The following is an 18,769-nucleotide window of genomic DNA, read 5'->3' on the forward strand; positions in this document are numbered from 1 at the left end:
AGTCAGGAGTTTCCTATCATGACAGTCTCTAACCTGGAACTGCCAGCCGAAATAATCCCTCCCGACCTTAGCTTGCTTTTGCTGTTAAGTGCAAAGACAGGTTAGTGCATCTTTCCGTGGTAAATGTGGGCCTGGACTCGGACTGAGTTTGAACCTCAAACACCGTTTTAAGAGTTGGTGCAGTGGAGAATCACAGTTGCAAAGCCATGAATACTTTTTGAATTCGATGGCCAAATGTTTAAGTATTGTATTCATGAATACATACTTCCTACAAAAAATGTTTATTAAGCCCCAGGAACCCCCAACATACAGCTAGAACACAAGTCCTGTTCTAGCGACTCAGTGAGCACAACCTTTCCGCATGCTCAGTGGAGATAGGGAATTTCCTAGTCCTCCCTGTCTTCCTTGGTTTTTTCTTTTGCTGTTTTTTTTTTTTTAAAAAACAAGAACTGCTGACCTCTTCCAAGTAGGACATGAACAGATGAGAGACAGAAGAGTGGGAACATTTTTGAGTCTAGTGCCCATTTTGAACCTAGCTTGGCTTCCAGTACTGTTACTAATTAAACAGGGAGGGGGATGGTATTTATAATTTTAAAACATTTTTGCATTCTTCACTCGTTTCAGATGCAAAAGACTTTAAAGGCAAAAACCACAAGAGGGTGTATAGTAAACAGGGCCTACTTACCAAAGGAGGTCACATAAAAATTAAACAGCACTAAAGAATAAATAGTTCATACAGTCCAGGGGGGATAAGCTATGCAACCGCAAGTAAAAATTAAAACCATATCACACACAGTAATCGGATTTGTATAGCACATCTGATTCATTCCCACTCAGTGCCAATGCCCTGCTAGGTGCTGAACCAACACGTGTAGCTGGGCTGTGCCATTGATAGCTCAGCCCCTGGGCTGTCTTCCTCTCCCTTCCAGCTGACCAGCACACTGTTAGCTCCCCCTGGACTTCCAACACCAGAAGTGAAAGCAATATGAGCTGGTGCATTGAGAGCCTGGATCTCTCTCAAATGAGCAAGAAACTAAAAGTTTGTAGATCTGATCTTCACTATGGTACTGGCTGGTTTTGTGTGTCAACCTGACAGAAGCTGGAGTTATCACAGAGAAGGGAGCCTCCCTTGAGGAAGGGCCTCCATGAGACCCAGCTGTAAGGCATTTTCTCAATTAGTGATAAAAAGGGAGGACCCAGCCCCTTGTGAGTGGTGCCGTCCCTGGGCTGGTGATCTTGGGTTCTATAAGAAAGCAAGCTGAGCAAGCCAGGGGAAGCAAGCCAGTAAGAAACATCCCTTCATGGCCTCTGCATCAGCTCCTACTTCCCTGACCTGCTTGAGTGCCAGTCCTGACTTCTTTGGTGATGAACAGCAATGTGGAAGTGTAAGGTGAGTAAACCCTTCCCTCCCCAACTTGCTTCTTGGTCATGATGTTTGTGCAGGAATAGAAACCATGACTAAGACAACTATCAACTTAACTGGATTCAGACTCTCCTTGGAAACCCACCTCTGGGTGTATCTAGAAGGGTGTTTCCGGAACGATCTGACTGAGGAAGGAACACCCACCCTAAAAATGGGCAATGCCTTCCGGTGGACTGGAGTCTCCCGGGTAAAAAAAAAGAAAAAGGCTCCCGGGTCGAAAGCATCCACCCCCTCTTCTACCTGGCTGTAGAAATGACCTAACCAGATGCTTCACACTCTTGCTTCTGTGACTTCCATGAGTGCACTGGACGCTCAAACCTTCCCTTGCTTTTGTAGGCTACTTCTCATTTCAACTCGAAAGGCAACTGACACAATGCTTGTTTTCTGTAACATTCTCTCGTGTCTTAGAAAACGCATTTGTTTTATTCTATATGAAGAATTCTTCTTTCTCTTCACCCTGGACTGGCAGATGATGGGGACATTTTGAGATGGCCTTCTTCGCACCAAAGTCCCTTTGACCAGGAAGTGACAGAGGGCGGGGTCTATCCTTCAAGACTCCTTGGTTTGGGAAAGTAGTTACCTCTAAGGAAGAGCCTGACAAACAGCGAGGCGGCTGGCTACTCCGAAAACCCCTGGGAAATCTGCTGAGAAAAGATCGCCTGGGCTCGGAATTGATGATGGTGAAGCCAGTGTCGACGTTTGTCTCCGCCTCGAGCTTCTCAAAGCCTCTCTCTGTAAGAGTATTCATTCCCATCTCGGGTTCAACAGGGATAGACAGTCGGCGCTGCTGCATGCCTGAAGAGGAGCTGTCAGCCAGGGTGGACCAGCCAGACCTTCTCCACAAAGGATCCCTAGAGTTTTCCCATGTCCCACTGGGCTGTGGAAGCTCCAGTGACTGCACTTTGAACCTCCGGCTCCTGCTCCTCCTCCGGCTCCTTGGCTCCAAGGTTCTCTGTGTGGAGATGGAGCTCAACCTGGAGTCCTGCGGATGTGCGTCACCTCTCAAGCAGCCATTCAGGAAGGAATGCTCACCATTTTTAATGCCAAGTCCTGGCTTCGGCTGGACCTGTGGAAAGGAAGGAGCAATGGAATATGGTTTTTCACTGACTCACTTCCAGAAGCACCATGTGTTTTGTCCACCCTCTGCTGTGCCACACCACAGCAGACTTTTCTGTCGAGCCATTTGAGCTGAGGTGAGGCATCAGTCTTATTCTAAAGATCAGCCCTGGCTCCAAACAGCTCACTCTCATTCTTACTAAGTTTTTGACAATGCTAAGACTTTAGGAATGAAATGACCACTAGGCACTTCTGGTAGATCTAGTTGCTTGAACGCTCGCAGAAGTTCGCAGGTGTTGTGCAATGACATCACCAGATAAGTTAAGCGATGTTTTACAACAGTCAATAATCAAAGCCTGTGGCCACAGTGAAAATAAGGACGAGAACGGTAACTCAGCCTCTCGACACTGTGGTACTGCTACTAGGTTATGCTAATAAAGATATCCCTCTTAGATGTGCCTAAGACACTTGGGCACCCGGGACAGGCTAATAGGCGAGTACCTTTTAAAACAAATATTCCTTACTTTCTTGAGGTGCCATTTATACATGACAGAGCTTACATTGTCTGAGAAAACAGGAAAAAAAACAAAGGCTACTCGCATGTATGCCTTAGCATTTTAAATCACACAAATCACATTCTGGTTCCAATCATGCTGGTAAGTCAGCAAGACCCCTGTTCCACAGGAAGCTGCCCTCCCCTTCCACAGGATGGAGTTCATCGAAACACCTTCCGTCCTTGTATTGCTGGGAGGTTCGCATCCCAACTCTATCACAGCACTCTCCCAAAAGGATTTCTGGAAGTGACAATTTTCACCATAGGATTTGATATCTAGTAGTACCTCTCTATAAGTTATTGTTCAAAGAGTCCTCACAGACACCTACAATAACACGGGTTATTGCCATTGCTCTTGCTTGCCCATCAGAACTAGACAGTAAGACCCTATTGCTAATAGCGATACAGTCTGTTGAACATAGAGAAACCAACTGACTAGGAAACCTGCTGCCTGCTGGATAGTGCTGAAAAGTGCCACACAGACCAGTGGGGGGAGAAAAGACATCAGTGGTCTTCTCCAGTGTTCGACCCTGTATGCTACAATACCAATTCTAGGTGAAATATACCCCCTAGTTCAATGGGAGAGTGTTGAGAAATGCTGTATTAGGAACACGGCATGAGTCTTGCACTCAAAAACTCACACCAACTATGGTTACCTGCACAAATCATGCCAGTCAAAATTCCAGCACAGCTAGGGGCGTGGCACATGAGCCCCCCCTCCCCACCTAAAGAGCTTTCAAAGAGGTTGGTAGCAGAGAAATTCATGCGTCCGTGAGGTTCAGGGTGAACTCTCTGTGCTTCATGTGCTGACTTCGATGTGAACTACCACCACCCTAAAAATAGTCTTTGAAGAGGAAAAGAGAGAACTGGACTTTTGTCTCCCAAAACAAGAGGGCAGAAGTCGGTGGCGGAGAAAGGGGGGGACAGAAAAGCAGGTCTACAATGAGTCCGTCATTGAATACACACACAAAGTAGTTCTTTCTTTTCTTTTTTTCTTTCTTTTCTTTTTTTGCAAACGACAGGCATACATACTCTCTTCTAAATTTTCTCTGTGATAGAAATAGAGAAACTGCAAAATCAATCCCCTAAAATAACAGGGACATCTTTTCTCCTTTTAGAAGTTTCAAATACGTCCCGTGACAGGGTCATGTAGTGACTGTCTCGACGTGGAGATAGCGGCCCAGATACTTGGCTGAGCAGAGCTGCCAGAGAAGAGCCACAAATAAACGGTGTGGCTGTGTTTCAATGCATTTCTATTTGTGGAATGTGAATTCTGTGTCATTTTCATGTTTCATATTTCTTTTCCAATCATTTAAAAATGGAAACCTATTCTTAGTTCCTGGCCTGTAATTGTCCAATCTTTCCTGTCTCTAGATCAATGAATCGATGATTCTCATTCATTCTCTCTCTGTCTCTCTCTCTCTCTGTGTCTCTCTGTCTCTCTGTCTGTCTCTGTTTCTCTCTCTCTCCCTCCCTCCCTCTGACAAAGTCTTCATTCTAAAATTCTTTACCTGGAAGCCCAAAATGTGGAGCATCTTACTGAAGAAGCTTAGAGGCTATAACACAGGGTTGACTGCTGGACCTTCCTCAGTTCTAACTCCCACTTCCAAGTCTATCGGCTTTTTTAAATTATAGATTAAAACCCACAACTCTGGAATCTTTATATGCCACCCATTGGCCAAGCCAACTTACTAAAGACCTGTACACATCTAGATGCCCAACCCCAACCCACCAATGAGATTCCAAGATAGAGTTCACCTGAGCCCGTTTCTCTTGCCTGTATCAGTCACTGCCAGCACGGAGGAGCCTTATGGATGGATGTTGGCTGCACCTTAATGTGTGCCCTTTGATAAACCCATGAGAGACCCTTCTGTCCCCAAACATCGCTCCACACTCCAATCACCTGGGGATCATTTAAAAAACTTTAACACCTCAGCTCTGAAATTCAGGTGCATCCGGATAAGGATGTAACATGAGTACTTAAAATGTTCACATGTCCCTAGTGTGTCTTCAAACACATAAGCAAATCTGGAAGCCACTTCCACAGAAGAACTGTGTCTGGGGAGTTGGGTGTGGACAACTGACCCCCCACCACACCTGCTGGTCACTGCATCGCTGAAGCTCTCTCTTCATTCCGTTCTCCCTCTCTCCTCTCTGTTCCTCTTCTCTCCCTTCTCCTGCCCCTCCCTTTCTGTCTTTCTCCTCCATCGACTTGTTTTCTAGAAAAATATCTTATTACAGATTGGATATCTCTTATTCAAAATGCTGGGACCAGAAATGTTTCTATTCTTGATTTTTTTTTCATTTTTTAGGCTTTTTGAGTGCACATGATATCTTAAGGATGGGTCCAAAATCTGAAGGCAAAACTTATTTGTGTTTTACTTGTATCTTGTACAACATGGCCATAAAGTAATTTTACACATTGTTGATCTAACTGTCTTGTCATACATGACATCACACTGAAGGTCAAAATTTTCAGACTGGGGAGTGTTTCCTTCAGAATTTAATATTAGGAGTACTCAACCTGAATAAAAGTAGTAAAATTAATTCTATAAAATGTATAAAATATAGAAATGATGTAATTATAGAAGTGTGTAAAATAAAATGTAAGGTCTCCTACCTTACCACAATCTTAAAATAATCCAAATTCCCACTCTTTAAAGAAAACTATTCTGCTTCTCCTTTCAAAAATTTAAGGCAAATCCACTGGAGAATTCCCCGGAGCCTGCAAAGAGCCCTCCTCCCATCTCTTCCTCTTGCAGGATCTTTGAACATTATATTATAACTGCATATTTGACCTAAACGACATCCTTTTCTTCTAGGAATTGGCATGGTTTTATTCCTGCTCAGAAATCACTGGGGAATAATGTGGGAATACCCAGTCTGGAGAAACAAATACTGACTTTCGACTCTGCAGCCCCATTTCACTTTCTAGCAACTGCCATGAGAAAGAGAAGTGGCTTGTGTGTTAGCTTAGGATTCTTCTGATACACATCCCAGAGTGTGTCACAGACGCATACTTGGAAGTCTGTGTCTGTTGCAGCATTTACACGACAGCCATTCTGTTGTTGTTTTTGTTTGTTTGTTGTCTTTTTATTTTTGTTTTTTGAAACAGGGTTTCTCTGTGTAGGCCCGGCTGTCCTGGGACTCATTCTATAGACCAGGCTGGCTTTGAACTCAGAGTTCTGCCTGCCTCTGCCTCCCAAGGGCTAGAATTAAAGGTGTGGGCTATCACCACCAGCTCACAACAGCCAATTTACAGGATCGACCTGTGCCTATTAGATGAATGGATACAGAAAATGTGACACACATGCTCGCAATGGAGTTCTCATCAGCCGTTTGCAGAGAATGAACACAATTGGGGATTATCATGTCAAGCAAAATAAGTCAGATTCAAAGATATATATATATATCATGCATTCACTCTTTGTGGATCCCTACATTAATATATATATCTGTGTATGTATAATTGGAGATTATCATATCAAACACAATAAGTCAAACTCAAAGATATATATCATGCACTCTTTCATTTGTGAATTCTTTTTACATTTATGTATATATCAGATATTTTTATTGTGTTATATATTCACCTTAGATAGTAGGTATCTATGAAATATGCATTAGATGATATATTATATTATATTATATATTATAATATCATACATTATAATATAGATTTGATATCATGTTATAGTATCATTTCTGTTGCTGTGATCAAATACCTTGACAGAAAGCAGTTTATGGAAGAAAGGATTTATCTAACTTAAAATTCCAAGTGACGACTCATCATTCAGGGAAGTCAAGTCAGGAATTTGAGTAGCTAATCACATCACATCCAAAGTCACGTGCACAATGAAATGAATGCCCTCAACCCTATCTTATTAACTATTTGCTAAGTTCTCGGCTAGCTTTCTTCTCTTTCGTCTCCGACCCCATGCCTAGGGAATGGTACCACCCACAATGGACTAGGTCTTCCTATATCAATGAACAATCAAGACAATGCCACAGATACATCCACAGGTTATTGTGATGTAGATAAGGCCTCATCAAGACTCTCCTCCTAGGTAGTTGTAGGTTATGCCGACAGTGAAAATGAACCAGCACATTGTATAAGTAAACATGACATGAAAATACAAGTGAGATTGTATGGGGGTATTAATGGGAACTAGTGGGAATGGCAAGCATATGGAAATAGGAGAGGATGGGTATGATCAAAGTACATATAATACTTGTATGACTGTGTCTTTATGAAACTCATCACTACGTGTAATGAATATGCACGTAGAAAATGTATACGGAATAGAGAGACAAAGAACAAAAGCCAGTGAGGTGACTCGGTGGGTAAAGGCAATTCCTGGTAAGTTAGATGCTTCTGAATTTGATACCCAGAATCCAGGAAGGAAGAAAATGATTCCCTGAAATTATTCCCTGATCTCCACATATCCATAATAATGGCATATGTGCATGTGTGTGAGCACACCCACTCTCCCTCCCTCCCTCTTCCTTTCTCTGTCTATGAATCTAATATGATAAATGAATAATAAGTAAATAAAGCTTAGAAAATTAAAAAAGAGAATTCTACTTCCCCTTGCCACATAGATTAATTTCAAATTCAAATGAGATTCATCTTGAAGCCCAGCTATGTCTATGCCAGCAATCTCCCGGACCTCCAGATTCATTGGGTCCTTCCGAACAGCCCAATATGCCCTCCACTCGGTTCTGCTTGCCTGGCTCCTTGGCCGCTCCAGTGGATTTCCTCTCCTATAAAATGCTCTGTCTTTAAAACACCACATTTTTGACACCAACACCATCTCCAGATTTCTGCCTCTTAGTCTTCTCTCTTCCTGCAGCCAATTTAAGGCCAAAGACTTATTGCTTCACCGGTTTCCCTGCCACGCTGGTCTCCCACATCACTTCCATTCTGCCATTCTTCCACCAAATACTTCCAGACCTAGATTGAAGTCACACATCCACGTTTCTTAACATGGGCTCAAGGAATATAGAAAAGCACATGGCTATGAACCCTGGTGCTGAGGGACTGTGGCTTCCAGCTTTAGACAGGCTGCACTCCCATCCTCCTGTTTCCTTGGTCACCTCTCTGGTTTGTACCCACTAAACTATCCTGGAAGCTTTAGCGACACAACCTCCCTTAACTGTCCACTGCTGTCTCCTCCAAAGGACTCACTGTCTTTGTGACAGAGAAACAAACACCATCCTTAATTACAGCTTGCAACTTTCTGACATCAAACTTACTATGACTCCATACATCCTGCCCATGGGGAAGTGACCAGCCCTTCTCTGGGCTGTGAACTCCATTATCCTCTGTCTTCCCCGTCCCTATCAACTGATAGACACCCCAGTCTTCAACCATTTTTTCTCTTCACTCCTTCTCCTTTCCCCTCTCTCTCCTGCTCCTCACTCCTTTGGGATAGCAATAGGGTTTCTTGTGTCTTCTCTCTCTCCCATCTTCTCTCTCTCCCTCTAGCTTGTTCTCTACTGCTCTTCAAACATTTGTTTCTAAAATTCGTGTGTACCTGTACTTCTTCTATCGACCCCCTCTTACGACCTCTGCCTATTCCCACCATGCCACACTGCCTGTTACCATGGGCATCTGGAATCAGCTTTGTTGTTCACTCCTAGAAGGACTTTCCTCTGTATCCCTACAGTGTTCTCTTCAAGTTTCTAGACCAACATACTCCTTTGCATTTCTCTCTTTCCCTCTCTGCCTTTTTCAACTCGCACAGAGATGGCTCTGTCTCAGATGATTCATGTAATATCACCGTGGTCCACGGATGACCAGAGCCCTCTTTTTAAAAGAATTTGTATTTCATATGTATGTGTGACTTGCAGACGTGTATGTCTGTGAAACATTTGTAGGCCTCTTGCCTGTGGAGATGAGAGACCAGATACTCCAGAACTGGAGTTACAGATGGTTGTGAGCTGCCATGTGGGTGCTGGCAATTGAATCTGTGGCCTCTGAAAGAGCAACCAGTGCTCTTAACAACTGAGCCATCTCTCGGGCTCCTCTGAGCCTTCTTATTCTAGAGCAGTGGTTCTCAACCTTCCCAGTGCTGCAGCCCTTTACTACAGTTCCTCATGACATGGTGCCCCCCCCAACCATAAAGACATCCTCATTTCTACTTTATACTTGTGATTTTTCCATGGTTACAAATCATAATGTAAATATTTTTTGGAGATAGAAGTTTGCTAAAAGGGTTGTGACACACAGGTTGAGAAATACTGGTCTATACACCTATATACCTTGGTCAGATATCTATGACTTAAGTCATCAAACTAATGAGGCTCACAAAAGCATAGCTATCATGCTAATCTGTGTCTTAAGCTTCATATCTACCTAGCCAACTCCCTTCCTGATACCAACCACTCAAATCCAGTCTCAAAATCATCTGTGTAGTGGTTTTTGGCCTAATGCTGTTTGGATTCTAATGTGAATTTGGGTCCCCAAAACTGCTTATGTAGCTTCTGAGAACCTGCCCCCAGTTGGTTCTGATTGGTAAATAAAAATGCCAACAGCCAACAGCTGGTAAGGACAGACAGAGGTGGGGTTTAGAACTTCCCAGACTTGGGACGAGAGGAGAGGAGGAAGGAGGAGAGATCTGCCATGCAGGGACAACATGAAGGAGAGGAGAGAAGCCATGCCTGAGAAAGGTGGAGGGCAGGAGACATAGCCAGCATGCAAAGGAGCCTGGGAGAGTGCAGTCCAGAGGGCTGCCCAACTGGGCCCAGGGCAGCCACGGTAAAATATAGAAGTCCCTAATAACTCGGATTATTGGCGGGAAGTAAATTAACCACACGGAGATAGGCAGTGGCCCAGCTATTGTGCTATTTAAGGTACATCCAAATAAAAAGGCTGTGCGTGTGTCTTCCATTTGCAAACATAAACCATTGGCGCAGGTAACAGTCAACTGACTCCGGGATTTATTAATTAAATATTTAATTCAACATATCTATACCGCTGAATCCGTCTTACCCTTCACAGCAACTCTGTTCTTCTGCTCTGTTGCCCTGATGACCACTGTTGCTACCCAAGCAAGAGCTTCCCCTGCCTCTTTTACACGCTGTGGGTATGGCAGTCACTATTGACTCTGCCTCCTGACAGTCCCCTCCCCATCCACTGCCACCAGCCTTAAAGCTTAGTGTGCATCGTCTGAATTTCCCCCATTTCCCTTTCACCCCCACCAGTCCAGCTCTGCTCCTTGGGGTGCTTTAACCATCCTATAATGTCTTCCTGCTCCTCTCAAGATACAGCAGAGTCCCTGATTAGCGTGCAGTGCCCTTCATCATCTGCAGTAAGAAGTCACTATCGCTGAGGCTTCATCCCTTTCTCCCTTTGAACTCTTCTGTCCCCTCAAGCACAACTTGCCCCTTTCCCATTGCTTTCGTTCATCTATCATCCATGCTGTCTAGCAGGGCTTCCTTAGAGCCCTTTTCCTGGAAACTCTAATCTCTGTCACCTCCAAGTAGAGACATCGACTCTTCATGAAGGTCTTCTCGATGTCACTGTATTTGCATCAGGCAGCCTTACATGCCGACTTTGCCACTGATCAGCTGTGGGACTTTAGACAAATCACTTGATGTGTCTCGGCCTCGGATTGCTCACCTGTGAGAGAAGATAGTGACATCCCAGGATTGTCATGAAGCTGAAAGGATAGCAGCACCTGGTATATGAGAATGTCACATACGTCATGTGTCACCGTCACAAATACTGAGCTTTGCTTTTACAGACCTTGGTACTTGCCAGTCTGTTGTGTGTGTGTTGTATGTCTGCCTTCTCTGCATCTACCCCTGGACTCTGCCAAGGTCTCATAAATATCTTCACCATACATTGTGTCTCTAGAACTTAGCACTTCGCCTCCAGCATATTAAGTTCTTGTACAACCAGAACTTGTTAAACAGGTAAACCTCAGCACTTAACAAAATACAATGGATTTTGTTGCACAGAGAACTGAATGGAAATTAACTTGTTTAGAAGCAACCATTTAGTTACCCCATGATGCTATATTAAAAAAAATTCAAGCCTGGGGCATGTTACTTAGTGGTTACACAAGCTGAGTATGTTCAAACCCCTAAATTCCTAAATACAGAAAAGAAAACTTGAAGTGAATATATTTTTCTTTTCTTCCATACAGATGGATATTTCTGCAATCTTTCTAAGCTAGAGGGGGAAGAGAGAGAGAGAGAGAGAGAGAGAGAGAGAGAGAGAGAGAGAGAGACAGACAGACAGAGAGACAGAGAGACAGAGAGACAGAGAGACAGAGACAGAGAAACAGAGACAGACAGACAGAGAGAGAGAGAGGCCTTCGATCTTTAGATCATATGGAAGAAAATTCTTGTCAATCTAGAAATGCAATGTGGTTGGTTGAAACAAGTAATTTCCAAAAGAAACATAATTCTGAGTGATGGGGACAAATCCCTGGAGGGAGGAAATAAATCTTCTCTTGCTAAAAAGACAAATGGAAATGCATTTATTGGAAATATGATCACTGGGAGCTCATCTTTCTAAGAAATTGAGCACAAATTTAAAACAAGGTTTTCCCAAGTTCAGAAAACATCAGCAGCTGTGATGAACAGGGAGAACATGCCTGACACATTTGCAAGTTTCAACCTGAAAAACATGAGAAAATGCATCAGAGAAAACTCGACCATTGAGGGGCAGGCTTGTACTTGTGAAGGTAAACAACACCGTGTCTCACTGACAGGTGGCTTTCACAATGGAGAGAATCTCTCCAAGATGGGGAAAATGGGAGTGTAGAGTCAAACGAGATAGACATGAAGAAACTCTCAAGGAGCACCAGACTTACTGAAGAGTGAAAAGTCGTTTCCAATTAACTGTGTTTTAAAACCTCCTTAATCCACTGACCAACCACCAAAGCTAAGCTGCTACTTCATAGTAGCCAATACCTGAGCCACACCTGCTGAGCACAGCATAACCCAGGTACCCAGTGAGTGCAGATATGAGAAAATGTGTCGCTGGGGTGAGTCGGGTGTAGGGATGGAGAATGGAAACCCAAGAATAAATACAAAGAAGAGGGGGTAATAAAGTCTGTGAATATGGGTTAGAGATGCAATTTTGAAGAAAGAAAGTCTGCAAATAAATTGCTTATTTCTGGATAAATAATATTGCATACTTCCACTTATATGAAATGCCTTAAAGGAGTGAATTCATGAAGACAGAGCAGAGCACCATTTGCCCAGCACTGGTAAGGAAAAGGAATAATGAACTCACCTTAGTGGGGATAGAGTCTTGGGTTGGGATGATGACAAGAAGTTTTATGGATGATATTTATGGATGATATCACTTAGCAAGAGAGCTAATGGCCTTTTGACACACTCAGGCAGCAAGCTTCTAGAAGTTTCTACATTACAAAGCACTTGCGTGTATGTTCTTACATTTGATTCTCATATTACAAATCATACATGTCTGTGCTGTTCCTAGGCTCCATCAGCCTATGAACTAAAGTTAGAATAGAAACTATTTCTCAGGTATTCACTCATAAAAGAAGGCATCTGCTTCCCACATACTAAGCAGTAGTTTGAATACTACCCTCATAGAAGTGAACTAGAAATGATGACTCCCTTCTTGATGCTAATACCCAATCATGGATCATATTTCTGATGACCTGGCCTCTGTCCATCTGTCCATCCATATGCCATGAGATCTTTCCTTTTACTGAACCTACATGCAGCCTCAGGCAATGTGCTATGTGTCCTGCAAAGGAGTATTGTACTATACTCTGTCTTTTCCATTGAACACACATTTCCTCCCTTTAGTATCTGGCTCCCTTCTGTGTCAGCTAACCCCATGCAGGACTCCTTAACACTTCTCCTTAAGAAAATGTCTCCATGGTCCCCTGGATTTAGCACTGGAGACACTCAGGCCCTTTGCCCTATGGCAGGGTTATCTGTGGAGTGGTTAATTTGTGATTATGATTCTCCCAGTAATTGCCGTTATCTTAAGCATTCAGCACTTGCCTCTTCCACACTGATCTTCATTGTCACCCCTTTATGACAATTCCGTACATCAGTGTGACTTCACACAGCATCTAAGGCAAAGGTCAGATCTTTGCCTCAGGACTAACTCCATTCATGAAATTCCACTCTCTGAGTATAACCATCAATTCAGAGGACAGAATCTAGTCTACATTGGTCCAACTGGAATCTAGTCCAGAACTCTATTGGGCCATTTTAAACTGATTATAGAGCCAGGGGCAAGGTAAAAAATCGGAGAATTTGGTAGGCTATGTAAGGGCCAGACCACTTAGTTACAAAAGCCAGAGCATTCATCATCCATCCCTATTGTCCTAACATTGATCCCAAGAAAGTTTACATCCTAAAAATTTTTACTTCATTCTAAGAGAAACAATGGAGCTATAACATGCCAACTTCTACAGCATAGCATAGTCTAGCCTTTTATACTCTTTATTCAAATATTTTTAAGACTAGAAATGACGGTAGAATTTTCTAGAAAACAATTCCTCATTTTGTTTGCAAAAAAGTGTAGTGTCATAGATACAAAACAATCAAGGAGTGGCGGAAACCCAGTGTTCTGGAGTAGTGACAATGTGCACAAATCCAAGAGAGGCCACAAGAATGAGGGATGTGAGCTGGGTCTCTACCTAACTGGTGTTAAGACTCCTGAATCATCCTGAGACAACAGAGTTATTTCCATATTCCTTACTGGATTTCCTTTCACCATACTCCCCAAATTTGATTCAACTTCCAAAGTAGCTAATTATATAGTAGAGTCTCCCAGTTAAACATCATTTCAGAGTAGGAGCAAATAAGGACATGTTCCCTGCTGAATGCCAGAGACACTTATTTTAAGTTCTGGAGATTCACAAGAACCAAACGTGAAAGTTCAGATGTCCTGGAAATTGGGGAGTTGTACGTGAAGCATCTGAAAGAAAGAATGTCTCTCTGTCTGTTCTAAGCATGAAGTAATAAACTAGGCAGTTGCTTGGAGACCAAAATGTGTGTGTGGAGGTCAGAGGGCAACTGTGTGGGAGATGCTTCTCACCTTCCACAATGTGAGTCCTAGAGTTTGAACTCAGGTCCTCAGGCTTGACACAACCACTTTTACCAGCAGAGACATCTCTCACACTGGGTCAGTTTTTAAATTCTTTTCTCTGTTAAGACAAAGAATCCACAAAAGGAACCTGGATTCCCCAGTAATATATCTGACAACAGGTTTTGGGGGTCCTTTCCCAGCTTTCTGAAGCTTTCCCTTTTGTGCACTAAATATGCCCTGCATTTTACTCAAAGGAAAGAGAGAATTTAGGAATTATTTGTGATGGAATACATATAATTCATGTTTTATTAACTTAAGCCACAATTGCAACCTATTGTTATTGTGTATACTAGGCATTAGGGGAATAGGTTCTGATTACTTCCTAAGGACAGACACCATGAGATATTTCCTTTGACCACCATTTACTTCCTTTGCATTTATAACCCCAAAGACTGCCACCACCCTGCCCATCCCCTATGTCCCACCTTTGGGTGCCATCATTTGTCAGACAGCCCTTAAGAGATAATAGATAAATCCTAGCTGTTTCTTGGACAAACAACTGTGCCTCGATCTTCTCATCTGTTAACAGGGGTGATAGTGACTCCAGGACTTGTTATAAAGATTAAATAATATTGGTGGTTTGAAAATCATAGTACAGTGCATAATATATGCAACCGTAGCTAAAATATAACCATGTGCATTTATAAGTGTTAAGTCCTTTCAGGCTGATCAACAACCTTAATACAGGAAGATGCCAGTATCACCTTCATTGCACTAAGGTCACAAGAGCTACTAAGTGTGAAAGCTTAGCTGCCACATCATTTGCCAAAAGGGACAGTATATGGCAGCCATCATGGTTTGGTAAACATTTGGCTGTGTTCAGCATTAATAGGATGGCTGTAACAGGTGGTTTTCAGATTTTCTTTAGAAGCCATTCTGGGTGCTGAACTTGATTTGTGCTTAAATTGGACAGTGGTAGAATGTTGGAAAATGAAGCTAAGAGTATCGCAAAGCTAACATTCCCAACACCATTGCACCTGCCCTTTCTTGGGTCTGTAGAAAGAGCTCCTGACACTGTTGCCAGAGCCTCCATCAGCACCCTGTGTGGACCCATGGTACCTCCCAAGCCAGCCTGTTCTTAAGTGGAACATTTCCTATCCTTTCTATCTCTTTTCTCAGTGTGCTTTCCACAACACTTTGGGCTTTATTCCGTTTCTAAGGCTCCCTCCCAGTCACATGGTGTCACATGGTCTGCATGCAGACCTAACTCAAACAGCATGTTTTTTCCCCTTCTCTATCTTTCTCCTCTGGGCAGTTGCTGAGATTTATAGCTTGCCTGGCCTGAGCTGCTGTTGCTTTTGCTGTGGCGGCGGCTCCTCCTCCTCCTCCTCCTCCTCCTCCTCCTCCTCCTCCCTTCTTCTTCCTCCTCCTCCTTCTTCTCCTTCTCCTTCTTCCTTCTTCCTTCTTCCTCCTCCTCCTCCTCCTCCTTCTTCTTCTCCTTCTCCTTCTCCTTCTTCCTTCTTCCTTCTTCCTCCTCCTCCTCCTCCTATTCCTCCTCCTCCTCCCCTCCCCCTCCCCTTTCTTCCTCCTCCTCCTCCTTCTCCTCCTCCTCCTTCCCCCCCTTTCTCCTTCTCCTTCCCTCCTTCTTCTCCTCCTCTTACTTTTCCTCCTCTTCCTCCTTCTCTCCAAGAAATGTGTCTTTGAGTCTCCATTTGAGCTTGTTCTTAAATTCTTACATTAACAAGACTAAGAACCGCAACAGGAGACCTACATTTCCCCAGTGACATGTTACAATACTGGCAAAATGCTCCAAAATCTCCAATGACAATATTGCTAAGTCTGAGTGAGCAAGTGTGTATGGATGGGTGACATGCATGGTGAAGGCCATTCAGGGGAAGGAGTAGCGTCAGAGTCTCAGGTTTTTCCACTATAAGGTCACACAAATCAGATATTTCTTATCTGTCACATAAGTGCCTATATATACTCTTAGTTGCAGTATTTGATTAGCTTCTCACAATGAGCTCTATTTTTTTCCATCTTTATTAAATTGAGTATTTCTTATTTATATTTCAAATGTTATTCCCTTTCCCGGTTTCCAGGCTAACATCCCTCTAACCCCTCCCCCTCCCCTTCTATATGGGTGTTCCCCTCCCCATCCTCTCCCCCATTACCACCCTTCCCTTAACAATCACGTTCACTGGGGGTCCAGCCTTGGCAGGACCAAGGGCTTCCCCTTCCACTGGTGCCCTTACTAGGCTATTCATTGCTATCTATGAGGTTGGAGCCCAGGCTTTGTGTCTCCCCAGACTTGCTGGTCTAATGAACCGGGGGTACTAACTACTTAGCATGGGCAAGGTTAAAACCTCCCTAGTTTCTTAGTATGCTATCAAGTTGAAAAACCTCTGACTAAATCAGCTCTAAGGCCCACCCCATAATAACATCACACCTTCCCATGTGCTTGAGGGACTGTCCTGACAGGAATGATGCTATTTTAAAGGAATGATACTTGTGCCCTTCCTTTGGCTCTCAGACTAATGACACAGTGGATTCCAAGAAACTTGAATTTCTTCAGGAATCTCATGCTTCAGAGATGGTAAAGCTGGGACCTGAGGGCAGAGGGCAGTAGGGGTGGGACTGGGGCTGGGGCTGGGGCTGGGGCTGGGGCTGGGGGACGGGAGGGTGTGTGGGTAGGAGGCATTTGACTTTCAGAAAGAGATTTTACCCAGCCTTGACAACTTGCCTGACTGTCCCATAGAGGCTGGAGCTAAAAAAAAATAGATGGATGACGTCTGGGACTACACCCTGACCAGGACTGCTTAGTTAGACAGGCTTACTTCTTCCCCTCTACTTAGACTTAAACTTCATCCCAGGGGAGGGGGCTGTTGGATATCTTTACTTGTTCTCCCAAAGTAGCCACTTTGAATAAATCTCCTTTCTTTGTCTTCCTCTACCATTTGTCGTTTTAATTGGCCTACTGAAGGTCAAGGATCTGACCCTACCAACTCTGGCAAACCCGGTACACCGCAGAAATGTAAGAAATAACATACCTGCAGTAGAATCTTGTTGCCATCATAGTCCTGAGTCTGCCATCTCGTACTGCTGATGGGAACACACGGATTGGGTAGAAGAGGCACCAGCTGGCCGATCTCTTGAACCCTGAACTGCAGCACAGAAGACTCTTTTGGGTCTACTGACATTCCCAGAGGCAGCTGCTTCAGAGAGAGCTGCAGGCTGAAGCCCTCTGTGGCATAGAGGACAAAGAAACAGAAGTCACTCTTTTGCACAGTGGCGTCTCTCTGTAGGAGCATCTCATAGAGTCTGATGGCATCTTCGTAGTTATCAAAACTGCAGTACAGAGTCACCCTGAGGATATCAGTGCCACCATGCACCGGCCTCATGCCCCACACAGGCATCTGGTTGTGCAGACTGTAGAATTCCTGATTGGCAGGGAGATAAGGACAAGGCCTCCCCTGTGCATGCTGGGTAGGGAAACCCTGCCAGGGTGAACGCTGTAGGAAGTCCAAGACTCGAAACAACCGTTCCTGTCCCAGGCTTTCCTGAAGAAAGAGCAAAACAGACATCCCTGGGAAGCGGGCCCTCCGCGGGTGGTACTTTTCCTGGTAATTCACTGGTCTGGCCCGTTCAGATACCAGGAAGAGACGCACCTCTGGACAGATGCAATCCAGGAGTTGGTCCAGAGCCTGCTGCAGAAGCAAGCCGTTCCCAGTGTCGGCAAGGAGATGCACAGTCAAGGCTAGAGGTTCCTGAGTTTCATCCATGGCAAGCCTACCTGAAGATTATAATGAAGGCCACCCGGCAGCGCCCTCGGTTCAGCCTTTTAAGAACAAGGCCTCACACGGAGCCCTCAGCCTCTAGAAAAACTTCAGCAACTTCTGAACCAAATTCTTCACCGGATCACACGTGCTCCTGGCTTCCTCCAGTGATCCAGCAGGAGTGTCACACAAGTGTGGAGACGGCTACACACAACAGCCGCCGCTCCACGTCATCCGGTCTGGTCTGCGAAGATGTAACTCCGTGCTTGGCTTTCTCAGGCTTTCCCCTGGGTTTCTGTTTGACCTAAAAACCTATAATGCTGAAACCCACCCCCAGTGGGTGGTTCTTACATTCAACTCAACAGAGGAAATGACCAGGCCGAAAGGAACAGGAGGAGGCTCTGTTGTGCTGATAGCAATCTGAGCTCTGTTACACTGAAGAGACATCCAGTTGGTGGACCACAATGGGCTCTGACTTCCTACTTAAATATCCTGATGTTTATAGTGGCCTGCCAGGCCACCTGAATAGAATGTCGTCTTTAAAACAACTCCCCAGTCTTATCTGCTTGCCGGCACCCTGTTTCTGATCATTTTATACTAAGTCACAAAGAGAGATATTTTGTCTACACAGTGTTGGGCTCACTGAAAACTGTTTGCCTAGCTGAATTTAGAGTCTGGATGCTCTCAAAAGAAATTAAGAAACGAAGTCACCTTGGATTCATGCAAGTGCGTCTTCCTATATCAGCGGTAATTGTGTCTTCCTACTGAGGATCTGTTAGTAATCTGTCGTAAAACCTCACATGAATTGATTTAATCAGCCAACAAGCCTACAACGAAGAAAGTAATTATTCCCCAGGTGCTGACAAGAAACTGAGGCATAGGACAAAAACAAATCAAGTGACTTGCCCAAACTTACACAGTGAAGAGGCTGA

The 18,769-nt window shown here is 44.1% G+C and overlaps 1 protein-coding gene across 1 annotated transcript; it reads right to left on the bottom strand.

Annotated features, from left to right (window-relative positions):
- Window positions 1–1,850: 1,850 nt before the first annotated feature.
- Window positions 1,851–17,843, bottom strand: Fam124b (family with sequence similarity 124 member B). The gene is made up of 2 exons (XM_032899592.1): window positions 17,112–17,843; window positions 1,851–2,489 (listed from the first exon to the last, which is right to left on the bottom strand). The coding sequence occupies exons 1-2, from the start codon at window positions 17,841–17,843 to the stop codon at window positions 1,851–1,853; spliced, it is 1,371 nt and encodes a 456-aa protein (XP_032755483.1).
- Window positions 17,844–18,769: the final 926 nt, after the last annotated feature.

The sequence above is a fragment of the Rattus rattus genome, chromosome 4, assembly GCF_011064425.1.
Source record: "Rattus rattus isolate New Zealand chromosome 4, Rrattus_CSIRO_v1, whole genome shotgun sequence".
Classification (NCBI taxonomy): domain Eukaryota; kingdom Metazoa; phylum Chordata; class Mammalia; order Rodentia; family Muridae; genus Rattus; species Rattus rattus.

What these genes read in the sequence shown, in the direction of transcription:
- Fam124b (XM_032899592.1), bottom strand. Translation starts at nt 17,843, where the DNA reads ATGGATGAAACTCAGGAACCTCTAGCCTTGACTGTGCATCTCCTTGCC. An exon ending in GCAACAAGATTCTACTGCAG is followed by an intron (nt 2,490 to 17,111) that starts GTATGTTATTTC and finishes TCCTTTCCACAG; the next exon opens with GTCCAGCCGAAGCCAGGACT.